Consider the following 21,216-nt stretch of genomic DNA (forward strand, 5'->3'; position numbering starts at 1 on the left):
CTTTCCCAAAATCCTGCTTTGGAGAGTAAATGATTGGATAGAAATGACATTTCAAGAGTAGAAGTCTACAAATATTTATTTCAGTTTGAATCACCAATAAATACAGAACACATTTTTAGGTAAATTCATAACTTTAGCTTCTAGGAGAGTTTTATTCAGCAGTATAAGAGGTTCTTGACATCCCTACAGTTCCATGGTTACATATGATTGTTGAAAAATTTTCTTTAATTTTGGAAAATAGGTTTTACACTTCAGACACAGCTGATACATTTAATATCTTTGCTGTAGTAATTTAGTACCAATTTCAAACTAATATTTTGAAGAAATATTAGTTTGAAATATTTCAAACTAATATTTGAAAGATTAAAGAACTACAATCAACAGTGTGAATTTTCAAAAAGGCACTGAAGAAAATAAAAAGCTGCAGACAAGCAAAAAAAGAAAAAATTCAACGTTCAAACAATCTTTAATTATTTTTGTTCTTAATCATTTGACAGCATTTGATAAATCCAACAGTACTGCCGTGAATAAGCAAACTGCCAGCAAAGTCACACCGCATGAAATGTACACATTAAATGATTGCTCTCCAGTGTTAAAAGAAACAAACACATTCACCGACCCAAGCTACAAAAAAAGAAAAGAAAATAGATAGGATTTTTTTTTAAATAAAGAAGTGATGCTCCCACAAACAACTCAGGAAAAACAGAAAAACTGGTTTGAATGAAAGATTATTGAGTCGCAAGTACCACTTCTCGCAAAATTTAAAGAAACCCCAGAAAGTGCAACAAATAAAAAAAAAATAGATGCATGCAAAAGGTGCAAATTATTTTATTTTTTTTATCAGAGAGGCAGATTTCACAAAAAAAGATAAAGAAAAAAGGAGACGAGTCAACTTTGCAGAACAACAGAGACAGACTAAACTACACTTGTGGCTTTTGATCTGTTTTGCTGATTTCTAACATTCCATCTTTACTGCGCATTTTTCTTAACCAGCTGAGCGTCGCAGTTATGGAACCTGAAATAAAACGGACGATTTTTTTTTCTTTTTTTTCAAAGGCACAATTTGAAAGTTAAAGGAACATCTGCTCAGTCTAGGAAACCCAGGAGTTTTTGGTCAAATGGTCCCACTGGTAAAACCGGCTGACAACAGAGAGCAAGGCATGATGGGTAGGCTGATGGTAACTAAGGTACGTCAAGGTTTTAAAGAGTTAACTTTGCGCCACGGTGACCTGGGTTTGTTCCCCAGTTCTGCTCTTTTTCCCCACAAAGAAAGTCAGCTGCTTTGGAAATCATGTGGAAAATAAAAGAGCGCCCCCAACTGGGCTTTTTTAGAGCAATGTTTAAAAACTAGAGTTTAGGAAGCTATGATGTCATCTGTTTTTACAGTAAATATGTGGGTATATTCTGTCACTAAAGGTTATTTATGATCTGCTGAGAAGCTCACAATACTCCATGCCCACCGAGACACTGAATACCAGCACTGACTGAACTTAACACTGCAATACTGACTCACTCTGAAAAGCATGAAATTTCTGGAAGCCATTTTTTCAGTCAGAAAGTTAAGAAATCCATGGTCAAATGCTGAATCCTGACGCCGCTTCAAAATTTCATACATGACTAAAAAGTTTACATTGCCAGATTTTATCAAACACACCAGAACTTACTTTGGATTGTATTTAATTGTACCATGACTATTTAATAAAGGTGGGACAGAGTTCTTCCTTTGAAAAATTTTAAAATCCCAATTAGGGGTTTTAATTATAGTTTACCTTGAAATTATTCAGACTCCTGGCAGATTTAGATTTAACATGTAAAAAAATAAAAATAAATAAATCTCTATAACATTTATGTTAGGACTCTGCCCCACTAGTCAAAAGAAACCTGTTGGTAAAAAAAAAAAACAAAAAAAAGAAAACTGCTAGAAGTATGAATAATCCTAAACTTTAGGAACTATTCCTTTAGAGTAAGCTGTGCATGCACACGTATACACACACACACACACACACACACCCTCATGGCAAGGAGAGCATAACAGCAGTCGATTTATCAGAAATCTTTTCTGGCCAACGACGACAACGATGGTTTATAAATGACTTTAAAGACTGACTGTTCAACATGTTTCCTGGAAAGAAACCAAAGCAATACTTTTCATCTTTTATTATTTCTCACCAAGAGTCACCGCATACTCATTTTAATGCAAAGAAAGAAACAAACGGAAAAACAAAAACGGGAAACAAACAAAAAAAAAAAAGAAGAAAAGAAATCTGATCCAACCTTTTTAAAGCTGATAATATTGATCCCATTCATCACAAACATTATAAGGCTGCTTCATCACCGTTTAGGACTGGACAATCTTTCCGTCCTGTAATAGTATGCTACAACGCATACCAACCAGGTCAGTCTGTGGGCTCTGGGCCGTTAACACCATCATGCACAATCTCTCTGAGCAGTCGTGACGATGCAGCTGGTCTCTGGCCACCCAATATTTACATCCACAGCAAGTTTTATCTTATGTGGAATTTCTCTGAGCATCGACAGGCACCCCTCAGTAAATTAGAATCGAAAAGTTTGGAATCAAAACTGTAAGAAATCAAATCGCAGAGAGTGAGATGGTTTACTTCTTTAAATTTTGGTGGTTATGGAATATGGCCAACAAAGAATTAAGCTTCCGTCCTACATATTTATCCAGTTAGTGAGCCCTCTCCACATGAAGGGTGAAGAAGCTGGTCCTTCACATGTGGATGTAAACAAGCATACTAATGGAAAGTTTAGTGGAAGGAAAAACTGTGGTGCACAAGCAACAGGGCTAACTAGTCTTGAGAAGGCTGTGGAGTGTAAGAGTCAAATGTTTTTCTGCTTCAAAAAGAAAAAAAAGTTTAATGTTTCAATTTTCTGTTTGGGTCTCCGTTCACTAAAGGCCATAGCTAATAAAATGAGCAGAAGTTTGAAAAAAATAAAAATAAAAAATCACTCTCAGTTTCAAATTGGTGAAATAAATGAACTTTTCAATCATTTTATTCTCATACATTTGAGATGTGCCTGTATGAAAACCTCCCATCAAGTCCAAATGGAAATAGATAACTAGGCAAACGCCTCACTGCCTGACCAGTCGACTGTCCTCTCTCTGTAATACGGCGCATTCCTGCAAAAATACTGCAATTGTCATGCTACTGCTTTATGGCTACTTTGCTATTAGTAAAGGCATTTAAACTTGAAGTGCAATTAAAAAGGTACCCAGAGGAAGTACCGGTGCATCTCCTAGGAAGACTAAGAGTCTGCTGATTTATGAACAAGACGATGGCACTGCCATTTTAATGGAATGAATGGACGAAACCTCAGTTTCTCTGAGCAATCACGCACAGCAAACAGGAGAGGACGAGGCCGGCAAAGCCCGCCCTCCTGGAGCGAAGGCTGGGAACAGCATCCAGTGTTTCAACTGGGGAGGCTTTAAAAACCCAGCCAGCTTTTACATTCTACCACAACATTACAGCCACAGCAAAAAGTGAGGATTTAAAAAAAAAAAAAAAGTAAAGAAATTCAGCGGCAAAACAACAGTGGAGGGAAGAAAATTTAAACTGGAGACGAGAACAACAAAAAAAATACTGATGTACAAAAGAAGAAGCAAGGCAATCTTTACCAAACAGCCTGTACTTTGCATTTGGCCGTTTTGTTTCAACCGCCTTGTTACGCTTTCAACAATTTATAGAAATGAGCTTATTTACAAGTCTGTACAACCACCCATAAGAGCTCCTTCCGTCTCCCAGACGACCCAATCTACTTAAAGCAGGATACCTGAGTTTTCAACAGAACGCTGCCACTCGTTATCTCTCACTACCACACTCACGCAACAAACTAAGCAAGGGGGGTTTTCTTCTGAAAAGGGAACAGTGTAAACTTTTGCAAATAATAATAATAATAAAAAAAAAATTAACCAAAAAACTCCACACGCCTGCTAGAAAGAAAGATCACTAACTCCAGTCTAAAAATAAAACGGTTGAGAAAGAGGAACAAAGAGGGGACATCGGAGAGCAGCTGGCAGCTGGGTAAGCAGCCACCGACCAGCCTGCATTCGACCCTCTGGTGCTCTGCGAGCAGATAAACAGACGGTAAAGGAGGCCAGGAGTATTTGCTTCAGCCAAACGAGTGACGCAGGCCTTCCTGGGAGAAAATTCGTCTCAGTCGAGCAGGCCGGAGGAGATGCGACTGCTGCCGTCGGGGCGGGAGAGCAGGACAGAGGCGGGAAGCGACGGCGGCCGTCACTGGGCGGTGGCCGCCTGCGGCACAGAAAACCTGGGAGACGACAGAGCAAAACGTTCAAGATTTCAAAGGTTTCAACGCAAGACAAGTCGAGACATGGCAAGAGAACTGTTGTTTTTAACTACACAAACAACGGAAGCACTCAAATGTTCAGTTTTTAACAAGTTTAGAGGAGAGAGCTATAGAGAGGCAATCCTAGTCAGAAGAGACTTCAAATGTTTTAAGGTTTTAAAAGAATAGTTTATATAAGATTTTACACACAAAACTCTTCATAAGGTGGCAAAAGGCTGCAAAGTCAGCAAAACTGGGGCAAGAGGTTAACATGGAGAAAAGTAATTAGGCACAAATTTGGGAAAAAAGTATTTCTACTTGTGAATCCTTCCTACAAACGTCTAAAAAAAGCATCTGAGAAATGAGGATGTGTGTCTCAGTGCAAGAGACGTACAGTTTTTGGCCAATTTTTTTTACTTTTTGTTCAAATCTGACAGCACAGAAAAACTTCAAAATTGTAGAAAATCAAAAACAAAATAAGTGTCGTGTTATTTGGAAAGTTTTCCTTGCTCTTTTTAACATAACTATTTGCAAATAAAAAGCAGATTAAAGTAAAACCAAACATGATCCAGCTGAGGCCAGTTGATTTATATTTTAAAAAAGCGTTAGAAAAAACTAATCCTATAGTGCCTGCAAATATTTTCAAAAGCTTAGACTTCTGCAGACAGTTTGATGCAATGGATTTTGTTTAGTTAGTATCAGAATACAGGGGTCTGAATATAAATGTCTTTTGAATTTTCACTTGGGGGGGAAAAAACCTTTGAGAACCACGCACCGTTTCCCTTCCACTTGTACTTCTTGTAGTTCTAAAGGCAGAAAATCTGAAAAAAAGTTCACATGGTTTTGCACGAGCTTAACTTACCTCTGAAGTCTCTGCAGCAGTTCGGCCACCAGAGAGTCACAGATCCCAGGGTGGATGTTCTCTGCCAGGAAAACGGCCTTCCTCAGCTCCTCTGCAGCTTCTGGCTTTCCATTACTCGTCTCACCCGTTGCTCTTAACTGCAATAACAGATGTCCAATTATTATTTTTTTTTTTTGGGTGAATTTCACGCATACGTATGTGGAGGCGGATTTAATTTAAGTTTCAGGATCACGAAACAATTTCCATTTTACAAGTGCAGACTGTTTTTTTTTTTTTGTCTAGTCTATTTCTGGAGACATTTTTTTTCCAAATTTTTGAACAAACGGTTGATCTGAACCGACTTGTTACTGGATTGCATTTGCTATACAAATAAACTTGAGCAGGTGTGAACCCAAACATCCTAGAAATGTTGTGTATTCTTTTTTTGTTTGTTGTTTTTTTTTTGGTGAATGTATTCTAGAAGTTATCAGCAGAGCAGCCTACATAAGGAATTAGAAATTTTTACTTAGATATTTAGATTTATATTTTGCAGAAAATGGAGCTGGAGGAGCTATGTTATGTTTTGCATCCCTATCCAAACCTGATAACAGAAAACGGATCAAAAACACAAATCCAGTTTGAGTCTGAATCCTGAAGTTTGAATCACTCCGGATGTTCGACAGAATTATTTTCATTCGAAGTTATTGATTACGTAATACCTCGGAGAACAATGGAGAGAATATTGATGTTAAGCTCTGTGACGACAGGCTCTCTGAAGTCTCCTCCTGCGCCTCCACCTGCACCTGCAGCTCTACAGGCTCAGCCAGCTGAACGGGCTCGGGTGGCGACTCCTCAAGCGGACTGTGGTCCTTGATGGTGCCGAAGATCCAGTTGTCGTTCGACTTGGATTTGCCGCCCTCCTCCAGCTCCCTGCAGTGAGGCAAGGTTCAGACACATCAGGGTACCTGGGTACGACCGCGCTCGTCTGGAAGGTCGCACGATGAACCTACTCGTCCGAGTCGTCGGAGCTCGAGTCTTCCCGCGACTGCTCCGACTTCCACCTCTTGTATTTGTCGATCAGCTCGGTCAGATACGTCGTCTTTTTGGCGTGCCTCGCAATAAACTTGTGTCTCAGCAACTCTTTGGCTGTTGGCCTCTGTGGGGAAAAACAAAACAAAACAAAACAACCACAAACAGCAGTGAATTTTCAAAGGATCTATTTCGTAGGTTTTTGGTCTCTAAACTATGAGCAAGGATGTTGAAACTTACAAAGCTAGGCTCCTTATTTAAACAGGCTTCAACAAACTCTTTCAGAAGTTTACTGTAGTTTCCTTCCAGCGTCGGCGGATTGTTCTTTGGGATCAGGAATAAGACCTTCATAGGATGAAGTTCGGAGTGGGGCGGCTCTCCTTTAGCCAGTTCTATAGCCGTTATGCCCAACGACCAGATATCTGCCTGTGAAACAAGGAAAACAAGAGAATTTCACAAGGAGGGAGAAACCTCTTGCCTTTTCTGCCATCGGTCTGTCAACACACTGGGAAATGACATTTCAACTCGATGACTCGCTGGACATAAAACTTCTGCTAAAAAGCAGACAGTGATACAGCAGCTGCAGAGGAGCCACACTGACTCATGTTGTGGTTGTTCCGAAAATATCCACTGGGGCCTTTCTAGACCAGAAAACACGTCTAAAACTGAGCTATAGCGTTCAGCACCAACACAAGCTGACAGGGGTCAGTGAAATGCTGGAGGTAAAAAACAGAAGAACAACGCTTCACTGTGGTTTAACACAATAAGTATAATAATATAAAGGCCACGGGTTTTATGGTGGCTAAACAGTCTGTCTGAAAGTAAAACGATTTGAGTCGTAGATGAACTCAAAAGGCCCAAAAATGTTTAAAACAATCACCATGTCAGTAAATACTAAAATTTCCAAATGCCACCATATTGACAACCACCTTAAAACTCTAACACACACACATTTTCATACTGACACATTTTTATTGGATTAATTCATCCAAGTATAATTACTTACAGCAAAATTTCCCATTTAAGGCCTGCCACAAAATAAAATACAAACAAGCACTTAAAACACATTGAAGCCCTTTTTAATTAATTTAAAAGTATTTATTTGGAATGTGAATAAGATGACAAGTGTTGTGAATTGGTGCTATGTTAATAAACTGAGTGGAATAAATAAAAAAAAAGACGATTGTGTTGTAAAAGTCAAATATGATTGAATGGAGAATCGACAGAAATAAGTAATTTTCTTCTTTGCTATTACCAAAGAAAACATCTGTTTTTATTACCATACTTAAAGTACAATATTGGACAGTTAACACCCCTAACTATATTTCTTAAATGTTTACTTTTTAATCACCGTCTTTATTTATTTATTATGCTGCTAACTACGTCTGTCCACAAAGACAAATATCAATAAAATGGGCAGAAATGAAGCTGAACACTAGTTTGAACCCAAAAACAGGTTCAAACTAATCTCTTCAAGTTTCTATTAAGGTTTAAGAACTGGAGAATGTAGCTGACAGAAAAATGGTCTAACTTCATATCCTGCATTCAGCAGGTTTTGTCTGTTGGCCCCTGGACGAACAGCTAAGTGGCTCCTAAGTTGGTCTCTTCGGATGCTGAGACGTCGTGTTTGTGCTCATCTGCTGCATAATGAAACCTTATTTCAAACTTTAAACCTTTTTGGCTCATGAAAAGCTGAACGCAGCTCACTCATCGCTATAGCTGACGCTTTATCAGCTATAAGATTTTTTTTTTTTCTACAGCAATGACGACGACGACGAATAGTGGCCGTAGTCAAACTATATAGTAAGCATATCGTCTGACATCGAAGAAAGTAAATAGAAAATCTCTAAAACAAATAATAAAATACATCTCATTATTCTGGTATTTAGCAAATAAAACAAATTCTAGTAATCCTTACTGACCTGAAACAGAAAAAAACCTTCATCTGATTTAATATCAGAAACATACACAATACGCAGATTATGCAAAGATAAGGTTTTAAATGTATTAACGTGTATTAACGTGAATTAAGCAGCACGCTCCCTTAACGCTGATAGCGGAATGCTTTCAGACTCATTTGCACTTCGTCTTTCACAGCAGTGACGCAACTGAAATCCAGTCTGCGTTGCAACACACGTTAACTGACCTTTGAATCGTAGGCAGATTGCTTTATGACTTCAGGTGCCATCCAGAAAGGCGTTCCAACGAAAGTATTCCTCTTTATTTGCGTGTCCGTCAACTGACCCGCCACACCAAAGTCCGCCAGTTTTACCTCGCCTTGCTCCGACAGCAACACGTTGGCAGCTAAAAATAGCAGTCAATTAGACAAAACACATCGTTTACTCCTCCGGGAAGCAAAACAGTGCAGCTGTCACACAGAATTAAAAAGAAAAAAAATAAAGCCAGGTTGCGTCTCCATCACCTTAGCGGCATGGACGATTGTAAAACGTCCAATCAACCAACATCTAACTAGAAAATATGTTGCAAATAATATTAAAGCAAACATAATGTGTCCGAAGCAGCGTTTTATTTTATTTTTTAATCTGACTGCACCGTCGGCAAGAAGAATTAGACACGGACACAAAGTGAAGAAATTATTGTGCACTTCCTGCTAAACGCTGATGCCGCCGCCATTCTAAACTCACTAAAGTGATAAAACCGGATTATAGGCACCATGTTGACCAGATGACACTAATTACTGTTCAAACAAAGAGCAAAGCATTTATGAGATTTACCTTTGATATCTCGGTGGATTTTCTTCTCAGAGTGCAGATACTCGAGCCCTCTCAGAATTTCCCTCAGGATTGTGGCTATCTGCGTTTCATCCAGAGCACCCGGCTCCAACTGGGACAGAGAGGCAAGTTTGTGACTCTGCGCTGTAGGAGTACGAACTGTTCTCTAGCAATTTTTCTCCAAGTTGTTTTTTTTATTTTTTTTTATTTAAGTTGGTAATCAATTTGCAATTAGTATCTTACCAAATCCAGAGCGGATCCTCCTCCCAAATACTCCATAATAATCCATAATTTTGTACCCTGAGGAATACACAGGATATTTTTAACATGTGTACATATCAAATGCAACATAAAAATTTGAATTAAAACTTTACATTTTCATCATATCATAGGTGTTAAGGATGCATGATAAACAGCTAGAAAAAGGTAAGAACGACAATTATTGGTTACAGTTTTTTCTTAAATTGATTAATGATCAACTTAGAAGAAAACCAAATCACAGAAAAACCTCTGCTTTCAAAAGACAGGCACAGTTTCTGGCAAAAAAATGTTCAACCCTTCAACATTTTGTCATAGTACAACCAGAAAATGCAATATGTTTTATTGATATTTTCTGAAAGCAATAGAGGATTAAAATCACAAAATTGAAAAGTGTGCTATGGACTTGGTCCCTTTTGTTCTGATATCTCTTAATAATATTTGATAATTCCAGCTGTTTAATCGAGCTTATGGGTGAGACTAATGTAGCGATTCAGTGTAGTTTGATGCACTGAATGTTTTTGTCATTTCAGACAGAGCAGCATTTCCTTAATGTACCCATTACTGCAGATCTTTAGGCTCTCAAACTTCTGTTTTATGGTAAAGTTAGTGACCAAACTTTGAAACCAACGAGAAACACTTTGTTGCAAATACTGTAAAACAAGTCATTTTACTTCATTCTTATGTCCTTCATGATAAAAAACCGTATAAACTCATGTTTCGTTTTCCAGGCTTGGAATTATCGGAGAGGAAAATGACTTCTTTAGCCATCAACTTCTTTTGCATTTCAACTTCAGCTATTTGTGAAAATGAGGAGGCTAATCTTTTGTATATTAAACAAAAGGAATGCTTTTTTTTTTTGGTAACAATTCATCAGTTAGCTGGTAAAGTGACAAATTTTCTGCTAAATGCCTTGTAGCACTTTTAACTCCGCAATTAGATAATAAATAAAACTGTTAGTCTAATCTAATCAGAAACAGACAAGGTGCTCTCTTCGTTTCTTTGTTAGCTTTTAACAGCTTTTACTCTTTGAAAATGGAGACAAATCTTGTGACCAGATCTTCTTGGTCAAAGCACCTTTTGGTGTCATGTTTTGAGCTAAAAAATGTCTTTAATCTTAATGCATAAATGGGCAATGTGATGTTCTTTCAGGTAATATGATTTTCCAAACAGAGTTTTATACATTATATTTATACTTTATTTTGGATGCTAAAAACAACGTTTAGTAGTTGCACTCGTATTCCAAAGTTGCATTTGTGTTGCATGTTGTATGTGGGGGGAAAAAAGTAAAAATTACTGTTGCATAATTAGCGTAAGTTTACCAAGTTTCCTTTTTATTATACATGTCATTAAATAGATACAAGACAAAGTCTGTGTGAGACATAAGCAAAAGACTAATTAAAAAAACCTGCTAAGTTTAGCAGTAACTAATGAACAAACTGCAACCACATCTGTAAGAGCTAAACTAAGATGCTAGAAAACATGTTTGATAATAAGCAAAACAGATTTAGAAAGCGGATTTTTTTCATTAAGAAGCTACAATTTAAAGTTATCATACTCTGCTATGTACCCATATATATATATATATATATATATATATATATATCAGATCCCATTTATGAGGTCTGTGTCTCAGCTATCATGTTACATTTTTGGTGTGTTTACTGGGATGAAGGGTGTAAAACCTACAGAGTACGATTGTGTAGGTTCAGTGTAATTCATCTTTTGTGGTGATGTCTTTTTAATTTTCAAACTTAATGAAAATTAGATTTATTTATATATAGCAAGAAAAGTTAGGGCTCATTATTATCATCAAATTAGTTTTATAAAAATTAAAATAAACAGATGATTTTGGAAAAAAAGTGATACATTTTCAAAATATGAGTAATTAATGATTTTCTGGCAAAAAATAAAAATAAGTTCATGGTTTAACCCAGAACCTCCCAAATCTTCATATGTGGAAATTGTTATTCTTCATTGATGTGTTCAAGACGAAATTGCATCTCAAGGTAATTCTGAACGTTCCTGTACCACATCGTTCAGATTTTTACACATTATCTTTACTCCACGATTATGTCCAAATTTTTATTGGTCCATCTCAAAAGCTCCTCATAAAACTCTTTGAGTTTTGTGATTTTTAACATGAGAAACTATAAAAAAAGACTTCACATCTGAGTCTAATCACTCTTAACCAACAATTTATATCCCAAAACACACAAAATAGGAATAGTAAAGGTGAAATGGTGTATCACTGCAGAATATATAATACCACATAACCATGCAGTAAAAAAAAAAAGTTCTCTTTGTAGATATAATGAAATAACAGAGATGTACCAAGTTTTGCGAGGCACAAGCATAAATAAATGCACAAATACCATAAAAAGCCTTAATTCTCTTCTATACTCAGCAGCGCACTGCAGTTTAGCTAATGGAGCACTTTTCTCCAGTTTTGGTGTTTATGCAGCACCGTAAAAGCTTTGAGAGGCTCTCCAAGCTCCATTAAGTGTGGCATGAAATTATATCATATTTAGAAAATAGTTTGGAGCCAATACAGCAACTGCAATTACGCCTTTGTTTGTTTCTTGTTGCTGCTTAGATTATATCTAAATCCACCAGTTCCAAAATGAAACCATGAAGCTTTAATAATCTTTCAGTTTTAGGGAAGCTTGAACATGACGGTTTCTGCTTCTGCAACCGCCCTGCTGCTAATTTTAGAGAGTCTGAAGGCTGCCCAAACTGCAATAGTCTGAACCACAACTTTCAGATGTTTAAGCACTTCTAAAACACAGCGTTGACAGGCCAAAAAGTCAGCCGACTTTATGACTTGCTCTCTCCAAGTATCTGTGCCATATTTCAAAGGCAATTACTCCATTACCCTTCTCAATTATTTATTGAGCCACATTGCTTATTCTGGCGTGCAGAAACTCACCATTACCATGTCAGTCTTGCTGAACACACAAGTGCTTCCTCAAACCTAAACGCTTACCTTGAGATAAGATCCGTGGTATTTGGTAATAAAGGGGCTGTCACATTGGCTCAGCACTGTAATTTCTTGTTGGATATCTTCTATTTCATCCTCGGCCTCCTCGAGATCGATAATTTTAATGGCTACAACTTTCTGAGTCCTTCTGTCGATGCCTTTAAAGACTTCTCCAAAGGAGCCTTTTCCTATCCGCTCCTGCTTGGTAAAAAGTTCCTCTGGGTCGGCGTTGAAATTCTTCGGAAAAAAACAAAACAAAAACACACACACACACACACACACACACAGAGAAAGAAAACACTTAAATTTTAGTCAAACAACAGGAAACAGGAAACCCAAGTCTAAATGCATATTTATGTGTCTGTACCAGGTATGTGTGGAAGTGTGTATTTGCGCCTAGTCATTCTTGTTTATCTAAAACATGGTAAGCTCCACCTATATTTAGTTAATTGTGTAAAATTAATCAAAATTATTTAATTATTTTTAATCAAAAATAATCAAAAATTATTTTTTGATTTTTGATTTTTAACTACAGCAACATCATTTGTTAATCATTTATAAAGCAAAAACTGTCATATAACTCAGGGGGAAAAAAGCTGCAAAATACCAGAAATAACTGCTACAGATAACTTTCTTCACTAATAAAATCTGACATCAGAGTGCAAGATTGATTAAAGTAAAAACTATTTCATTTGTCCCCAAAAAGAAATGAAATGTTGTTGTAACTCATGCCATCCAAATATCTTAAGAGAGTCACTGTGGGAGGACAGCGATACCGTGGGCAGAGGAAATAATTTTCAAAACAAGTATCGTAAGTCTACAAAAACAACAAATCGGAACCAACGTAACAGAGCTGCTCCACTTGAACCTAGTTCCATTTCTGGACAACATCTCCTACATTAAGTGTGGAGAAGTTGGCAATAAAATTAGCTAATAAATGTTAATCAGCTTGTAAATATTTGTAATCCTATCATAAAGCAATTTAAATGAACCCGTTATGCAAGTACAACAGATAAAGCTTCATTCTTTAGGAAGCAGGTAACCTGGATAATCCTGTAACATTCATTTTAAATACATGGCAACAACTAAGAAGATGGAAAAGCAATGTCTTAACTTTTTGTTTCCAGATAAACAATTTAAAAATGACTCTCCAACTTAAAAGGTTCAATTTCACCAAGTCTTTAATTTAATCAGCAACAAAAGATTTTATACTCCATGTAAAAACAAATGAAAATAAAAACAACATCATGCCGTTCTGGAAGCAGCGAGATGCAGGACAGAATGTAAATGTAACGTGTTGCGCAACAATGTGGTTTTATACCACTGCTGTATGATGGCAGGAGCCAGTTCAAGTTTCACTCTCTCACACCTTGGTACATGTTCAACGCTCTGTACCACTTCAGTCAAGCGCGTTGCCACCTGGGTGACAGCTCTCACACCGCGTTTGTATACGTGATGGATTGCACAAAGAACGTATTTGCAACATCAGTGCAGTCAATACAGCTAATCAATTGTGATTAAATGTTTTACAGCTGAGCTAACAGACGTCAATCACTCGATTCTTGCACTGGAAATTCATTTTCCGAGAAACTTTATACATACAAGGTAATAAAAAGTTAATAACTGCATCAGCTAAGCAAAGCTTAACAACTTTGAATTGATATGATTATTACCTACTAGTTGTAATCAAGGCTAATATAACCACATATGACCTTGACGTCTGCATGCAGTGACATTCTCCCCACTTCCGAGCTGCTGCTATGAGTAATATTTGTATCATAAAACCGCATAACATACATACATCATTGTGGCTTAATGGCCTCCAAAGCAAAGGCTAAACAAAAACAGAGGAATTGCATTCTGAATTATTGACATAGCTAAATGGCTCATTTCTCTATGGAGCTCCAGAGTGGGAATATAATTGCCTTCAAAACAGACCTGTTAATTTGTAAATAAATAAATAGTTGCAAAACATTAATAACATTGTGCATGGCACTACAGACCACAATTTGAATTTAGAGTGTAAAGTAGCATTAGTTTTCTAAATGATAACTCCAAAACCTAGCTCTAGGTAACCTGGCTGTGAAACAATGATCTGCCAGAGCTCAGAGTAAATTGCTTTACTGCCTGCGCCCTGTGAGAATAGTTTCCTGTAAAAACTGCTAATGCATGATGGTCAAATCAACAAGGAAGGCGGGATGAGAAACGGCCCTTTGAACAGCTGGCAGAGGGAAATGCTGAACTGAAAGGACTTCACAACACGAAAATGCAGTGCGGTGCAGCGCAAAAAAAAAAAAAAAAAACCCACGAAACTATTACAACACTGGTGTGATCAGTCATCCAGATGAAATTTATAATGTTGAGCAACAGGAAAAATAACAGTGTGATCAAAGCTCGCATATCACTGGAATGCAATTGCCGCTTCCATAGTCAGCAGGTTTGCTGGGACAACTGCTGCTGCTGCTGCTGCTTGAAGGTCGCTCTAAAAGCATGTTTTGGATTCTCTACCATGTGCACCAAGCAACTTTGTGGTTTGCTCTCAGAAAACCAAAGTGCAACAGACGCTGAATAAACCTTCACTGCAACCAAGCAATGCTTTGAAAGACAAGCTACAAGAGAGCTGTGAAGATAAATACAAATTAAGGGATGTTTTAAAGAGTGATGTTGTGGTGGTGAGTTATGCAAACTTGCGAGATTGCATTAGGTTGCCATTCATATCAACATTGTGGCTTACATCTGCTCAGCTATGAAGAAAAAAAAAAGATTTTTTTTGACTCTATGCTAATTTTCTTATTTAACACAAAGTGTAAGTGATGATGAACTTCTACATGATGATGAACATGCCCATTGGCCCTGTGCTCGATGAATGTGTTGACTGGTGTGATGATGCTTTTCTTTTATTAAATGTGCAGGAAACAAAGGACATGTGCAATGATTTTAGACAGAAGCCCCAAAACACAAATCAAACAGTAATTAAAGGTCGAGACAGTAGAAAACTACAAATATCTTAGGACTATTTTGGATAATAAGTTCAAATTTACCTGCAAAAAAAAATGGGCCAGCAAATATTATTTTGCCTAAGAAAGCTTGCAAAGTTTCAGGTTGATAAGTAAATTATGATTCTATTTTATAGATCATATATTGAATCTGTGTTGACAGTTTCTCTCCTCTGTTGGTTTGGAAGTCTTAGTATCAGGTCAAGAAGTGCCCTCAGCAGAGTAATACATACTAGTAATAAGATCTTAAGATCTTAGGAGTTGAACAATACTCACAATAAACGCATCATAAAGAAAACTAAAGCCATTCTTGCTCTCATCCTTTACATGCCGAGTTCCGGTTTCTGTCCTCTGGCTCAGACTTCTTTGTGTAAAATCTAACAGGTACCATCACTCCATTGTTCCTACAGCAATTTCTCTGTTTAATGCAGGATGGGTCGGAGGAGTTGCACCTGATTGTTAGTCTACGTAGCAACTGTTGGTCGACAATGATTTATACTGCAGAACTCTTCCCATTGTGCATTGCATGTCCTTTTTGGTATGTTTTACTCTTTTTATTTTAATTTTTTCTAGCTTTGGTACTTTGTCTTTTGTTTTTATACTTGCTGTAACATCAGTTTCCCATTTGAGACACGAATAAATCTGAATCTGAAGTGCGTACATGCAAAGCAGAATGTGGCAAAACTATTTAGTCGGTTTTTTTTATATGCCTTTCTTAAAGACACTTGAAATAGGCAGCAATGCTCAACTTTTGTGCAAATTTTATTCCAATTTTAAATAAATTGGTGCCACCTGTGACCCTTGGGCACAAAAATGCTCAAAAGTAGAGATGCACAATATATCAAATTCTGCTCGCAATAGCGCTGTAGTGCAAGTAACTGAGTGGATAAAATATTTATTAGGATATTATATCTTAAGTGCCATACATACAAATTCTGCATGCTGCTAATATTTGTAACCAATTGAATGGATTTTAATTCCTTCACTGCCCACACCTGATTTGTATTTTTAGAGGCTGAGATGCAAAAATTCTTGAACAACGTTGGGGCATTCTAGAAGACGAAAAAAAAAGAAGAGTCAGGAAAACGTGGATTGATCGCAATCTATATTGTCATCGGAATATTTTCCTCATATTGTGCAATCCTAATTGAAAGAAAAATATTAAATAATGCCAAAATTAACTTTAGTTTTTACCTTACACAAATATTCACAGATTTTTCTAATTTTAATGCTACAAATGTCAGTTATAGCAATGGAAGTATTTTTTTTTAAATAAAAACTTACAAAGGTGACTTTCTTTTGATCCAAGATATGTAAATTTGATTTTTTTTTTTCTGTGGAGGGAGTTTCCCACATTGGCATCAAGGATGATTCTGATCTATTTAAACTATAGTGCTAAGTTGTTAAAAAGTTGCCCACAAAATTATTTTTTTCTATCCTATATATGCAAAGTGATTATTTAGAGAACATATAAATGTCTTCACCTATAGTACGAAATGTAAGACACTTTAAAGGTTCAATTTTAGAGAATGGGACTAAACAGAAAAAAAAAAATCTATATTAAGTGTAATTAAATTACAACTCTAGCGTATTCATGAAATTGCAAAAAAAAAGAAACTCAAAATGGAACACAGACTGCTCTAGTTCAATATATATATTAAAAATTCAAAGAAAAAAGAATAATAAACAGATAAGGAGGGTTACCGTTGCATTAAATACATTTAGGCTAAATCTAGACAAGAATAAGAATAATCTGCATTTAACTAAGTAATAAGAGAGGCAGTTTTACCAGGAACCTAAATGGACTTTGATAACTTTTTATCAGTGAAACCAAAATGTGACAGAGGTGGAAAAGGTGACTTTGCCTACACGTAGGAAGTAGCCTTCAGAGGCATAAGATGCAAGATTCAAAGAAAAATAATTTAACTCTTATAGTGACAGCATTATGTTATATTTACCTGAACCCCCGGCAGTCCACTCTGAAGAGGGGAGTGAGCCATGGCGTCAAAGAAGCAAAGATGACGCCTCTCCTCTCCTCGTCTCACCTTATCAGATCAACGACGTAACTTCCCTGACAACCGCTTTGACTCCACCAGAGCCCCAAAAAGCTGGTTTAATGTATGATATGGAGACTTTTCAAAGAAGCGAACTTCTACTTGAGGCTGTCGCCTTCTCTCTTACTCGCCTTCCGCAGTTACAGAGCGCTAAACGTTAGCCACTGTTAGCCGTTTGTTAGCAAACAGTTGACAGAGTAGCTTGATCTCATCGGCTCCTCGGGACGTCAGCTGCTCGGAGACGCCACACAAGTCTGGTTGCAATCAGCTGTAAAGAAATAATATGTGCACACTGTTGTGCCAGCTGCGACGCTTGTAGTTCCTCTCTGGCATCACTTTCCTCTGTCTCCCGGCGCCATCTTGGTTAATGTCATTTCTAAGTGTGAACCAATCAGAGTAGCAAAAAGGAGACGGAGAACACGTCGTCATTCATTAAAGGAAACGTCACTACAGGAAGGGAGTTCACGTACAAATAGGTTTTGGCAAGTCCATTTATCATTCTGTAGTTATATATGGGGTTCCAGTTAGACAATAAAGGCGCTCGGTTGTCAGTTAACTAACTTACTTTAAAGGAAAATAACTAACAGAAAGTGTTGCACAACCTCAGCTTTAACAGGAAACTAACTCTACCTAACAGATAGCAATCTCAAACTGCTTCTCAATCATTACTCAATTTTTATTATAAAACTAAAGTAAAAAAATAAATTCAATTCAAATACTTTTTTTTTAATCTCAGAGGGATATGAAATGCTGTCATAACTCATGACGTTTAGCACCTAGTTCTTTTACAACACTAACTCAAAGCTGTTAAATAAATCTGCCAGTACAGGTGAGAGAGGAACATTGCACCTTGAAGCTGTGGGTTTATTACTTTTCAAACAGTTATTAGAGAAACAGGGTGCTAAATAACTATATTTATTTTTTATTTTTAGAGACACGAGCCTTCACACATATTTTGATTAAAATTATATGTGGCTTGTTATCAAAAAGAGTCCCTACAGGGACACAAAAGTCACATTATTTGTTCCCAGAATGAATATGAGATACTCAGGCCTCAGGTGCATTAGCAAACTGTAATCTGGCTTTGTACGTTGCTTTTGGAGTGCAGGCTTCTCTCTCACTGAGTGGCCACCCATGTCAATGCCGAACTCCTTTCACACACAGCAGCATCAGAAAGTATTTTCACATGGTCTTCAGCCTTCATTTTGGGGTGGAATTTACAATTTCTTTTAAGCTTTTACAGTTGACTGGTTAAAACTGAGTCATTTTTCATGTATTTGTTATGCATTGGTACAGGATTTGGCATGGATGTACAAAATAACCTTCTAATTTTTAAAGATGTCTCTGCGAAACAGTTGGGAAATGCATTGCAGGCTTTGTTAATATGTTATTTGCATATTTTGCATATTCAATGAATGTGCAGATGAATGTGGCACATTAAGGGATCTGGAAATTATATCCAAGTTAGATTGTGAAGGACCCCAGTTTCCTTCATGATATCTTGGCTGGTTTCTTTTGATGTGACCAAAGGAATCGTTTGATACATCCACAGGTACGTCTTCAGTCAGAACATTTACATGGTAAGTGTAAAAACTCACCAAATTAATCTGTCAGAAGATTATAAACCCACAACATCATCACCTGGGCTGTCTCAATTTGTTTGCCATTACGTTTTTTTATTTTTATTTATTTATTTTATTTTTTTTTACATATGGCCAAGTTGGGTTGGATATTGTTTTTTATCCCTTTTAAAAATAAACCATTTCTTGAAAAGTATTGTTTGTATTTGTGGAGGTTATCTTTGTCTAATATCAAAATTTGTTTGGCACCTATCATAGCCCTGTGGAATCAGTGCAATATTCTCTATATATATTTATTACATTTCATCACAACAGCAAACATTAAAAACACAAACCAAAGAAAAACATAAAAAAAAACTCAAGTAAAGAAGCCAGGAAATGCAGCATTATCGATAAATCCTGAATACCACGGCTACACTCTTATTTCTTACAAATTTTGTAAACACATTTTAATGAAATAAAATATGAAACAAGAGAGGAAAGAAACTCTAGGGATAGAGCTGTGTTTCACTGTGCAAGTGTCCCAGATATTGGAGAATCTCTTTTTTCTGTCATCCTTAAGTGAATCTCAGTCACTCCAAATGAACATCAATAAAAGAAAGGAGACTGACTTTGTTTCAAAACCAACTTCTTATATTAGCTAAAGGAAGGACCATTATCTCGTATTAAGAGATTGCAAAACATGATACTTTTAAGTAAAGCGTTATCATGATTCCAATACTATGGGTACATCTTTACAATACAAGTAGCAACAAAAAAGAAAAAAACAAAAAAACAAGGAAGAAGTAATATTTTGTAATCATGTTGATTTAACTTGGACTTAAAAGACAAATTCTGTTGCACTCAGATGTTTAGCAAATTGACAGATCAATTAATTTGTAGGTTTTTTTGCACAATACATTTTTCACATGCCTGACTTTGTTACCTTATAGCATCCTTTGTGCATTACAGTATAAACATAACTCAAATTAACACCTACTATAAATTCTTACTTTTGTGTCAACACCATAGATTCATTTCCTGATAGTTCACATGCTGGTTTGAACATATTTCTTGTCTTCATCGTCACTGCTAACGGAATCTCTCTTCTCCATCTCTTTTGATTTCTGCAGCTCCTTTTTCTTATCATCTTCATCATCTTCATCATCGTGAATTTTCTTCTTGAACTCGGCCTCGATCGCTGTGGGGTCGATGTAAGTGTAAAAACTCGCCATAATGGAGAAGATGATGGACACCGCCACCAGCAGAGAGGCAAACAGGATATACTCTGTCCACTTTAAGGTAACAAAGAGAGAGAGAAAAGTCATGGGAGACATTGAAAAATATTTGTGGCTATCATAAGTTGTTGGTATTGTATGTTTTGTTTTATTTTTTTTTTACCTGTTTGGGAAGTTTTGCAATCTCTGCCACAATGAGGACGATAAAGTTTCCAAAGGCATTGGTCAACAACCAGCCCGCCTGCAGCACTGACTTCATGTTACTGGGTGCCTTGTTGACGAGAAGGGGATATTTAAAAATGAAAACACAATTAAAAAAACAACTGAAATAATCAGAGATTGACTTACATAATTCACCTCTAAATTCTTGCAGCAGTTTAATATATTTATAATAATTTTAATCATTTATATTAAATTTATTGAAAGCCGCTTGCAACCGTTTTCATAAAGTAATGCCTGATCAGAATGTTGTCCCAAACTGTGTTCTCAGATAGGAATATATAGACAATATTATGTAAAGATTGTTTAGTTTTGTTCTGGACAAATTACCTGTGAATAGGAGAACTCCAGGCCAGTAACAGAAAACATGACTTCACCAGCGGTGATGAGGAAGTACTGTGGGATCTGAAGGGCCATGTGCACCGAGTTCGGCTTAATGTCCACTGACTCAGTTATAGATTCTTGACACTGAAATTGACCAATCAATAAACACAGTTAAGAGAAAAATATACCACATGTAGTCATATTCAACATCTGAAGTCTTCACAGAATAGCTGTGTTTGCAGTGAAATTAAATTGTTCACTGGTGGATGAAGAGGCCTTTGTAAAACAGTCACTTACAGTGGATTTTCCCATTTTTTAGAGTGTAACAGTAAAAGAGGCTGAATACAAATGCATGTTTCATTATGTTTCTATTTCACAAGTATGCGTCACTTTATATCACATCCCAAACCCTAATAAAACACAGTGAAGATTGTGGTTGTAATGTGACAAAATATTTAAAAACAAGAATGAATGTGTTTGAAAGGCAACTGGATATGCAGGGAAAATACATGGTACAAAAACATATTTTGTCGTGTAGAGTAAAAAAAAAAAAATAATAATAATCAGTCTTCAATAGTTATACACAATAATAAAATTAGCTGATCTTCTTCCCCCCCCCCCCCCCCTCCCACCCTTCCATTTTTTTGTTTTTTTTTTTATTTATAATTTATATAAAAA

General features: G+C 36.6%; 2 protein-coding genes across 2 annotated transcripts in view; both read right to left on the reverse strand.

The window, feature by feature from the left end:
- Positions 1 to 58: 58 nt before the first annotated feature.
- On the reverse strand, positions 59 to 17,649 carry stk24a (serine/threonine kinase 24a (STE20 homolog, yeast)). Its single transcript, XM_015055155.1, has 10 exons — positions 17,103 to 17,649; positions 12,155 to 12,385; positions 9,154 to 9,210; positions 8,914 to 9,022; positions 8,325 to 8,482; positions 6,419 to 6,604; positions 6,160 to 6,305; positions 5,869 to 6,079; positions 5,171 to 5,307; positions 59 to 4,290 (listed from the first exon to the last, which is right to left on the reverse strand). Exons 1-10 carry the CDS (start codon positions 17,142 to 17,144, stop codon positions 4,257 to 4,259), a joined length of 1,311 nt encoding a protein of 436 aa, XP_014910641.1. The 5' UTR covers positions 17,145 to 17,649; the 3' UTR covers positions 59 to 4,256.
- Positions 17,650 to 19,392: 1,743 nt separating this feature from the next.
- The window catches only part of slc15a1a (solute carrier family 15 member 1a), an 8,723-nt gene continuing 6,899 nt past the window's right edge, over positions 19,393 to 21,216 (reverse strand). The window contains exons 16-18 of the mRNA XM_015055151.1: positions 20,545 to 20,682; positions 20,159 to 20,266; positions 19,393 to 20,052 (exon numbers count right to left, since the gene is read on the reverse strand). Coding sequence (XP_014910637.1) covers positions 19,807 to 20,052; positions 20,159 to 20,266; positions 20,545 to 20,682 — 492 coding nt within the window. The 3' untranslated portion in view covers positions 19,393 to 19,806. The remainder of the gene's footprint in view (positions 20,053 to 20,158; positions 20,267 to 20,544; positions 20,683 to 21,216) is intronic.

Source organism: Poecilia latipinna, unplaced genomic scaffold (assembly GCF_001443285.1).
Source record: "Poecilia latipinna isolate Pla-1442-1.1 unplaced genomic scaffold, P_latipinna-1.0 Scaffold1299, whole genome shotgun sequence".
NCBI lineage: Eukaryota > Metazoa > Chordata > Actinopteri > Cyprinodontiformes > Poeciliidae > Poecilia > Poecilia latipinna.

Excerpts from the sequence above, each read along its gene's own strand:
- stk24a (XM_015055155.1), bottom strand. The coding sequence starts at position 17,144 with ATGGCTCACTCCCCTCTTCAGAGTGGACTGCCGGGGGTTCAG. Across the intron at positions 5,308-5,868 it reads TCTCTCCATTGTTCTCCGAG|TTAAGAGCAACGGGTGAGAC; the intron begins GTATTACGTAAT and ends CTGTTATTGCAG. Across the intron at positions 4,291-5,170 it reads CTGCTGCAGAGACTTCAGAG|GTTTTCTGTGCCGCAGGCGG; the intron begins GTAAGTTAAGCT and ends GTCGTCTCCCAG.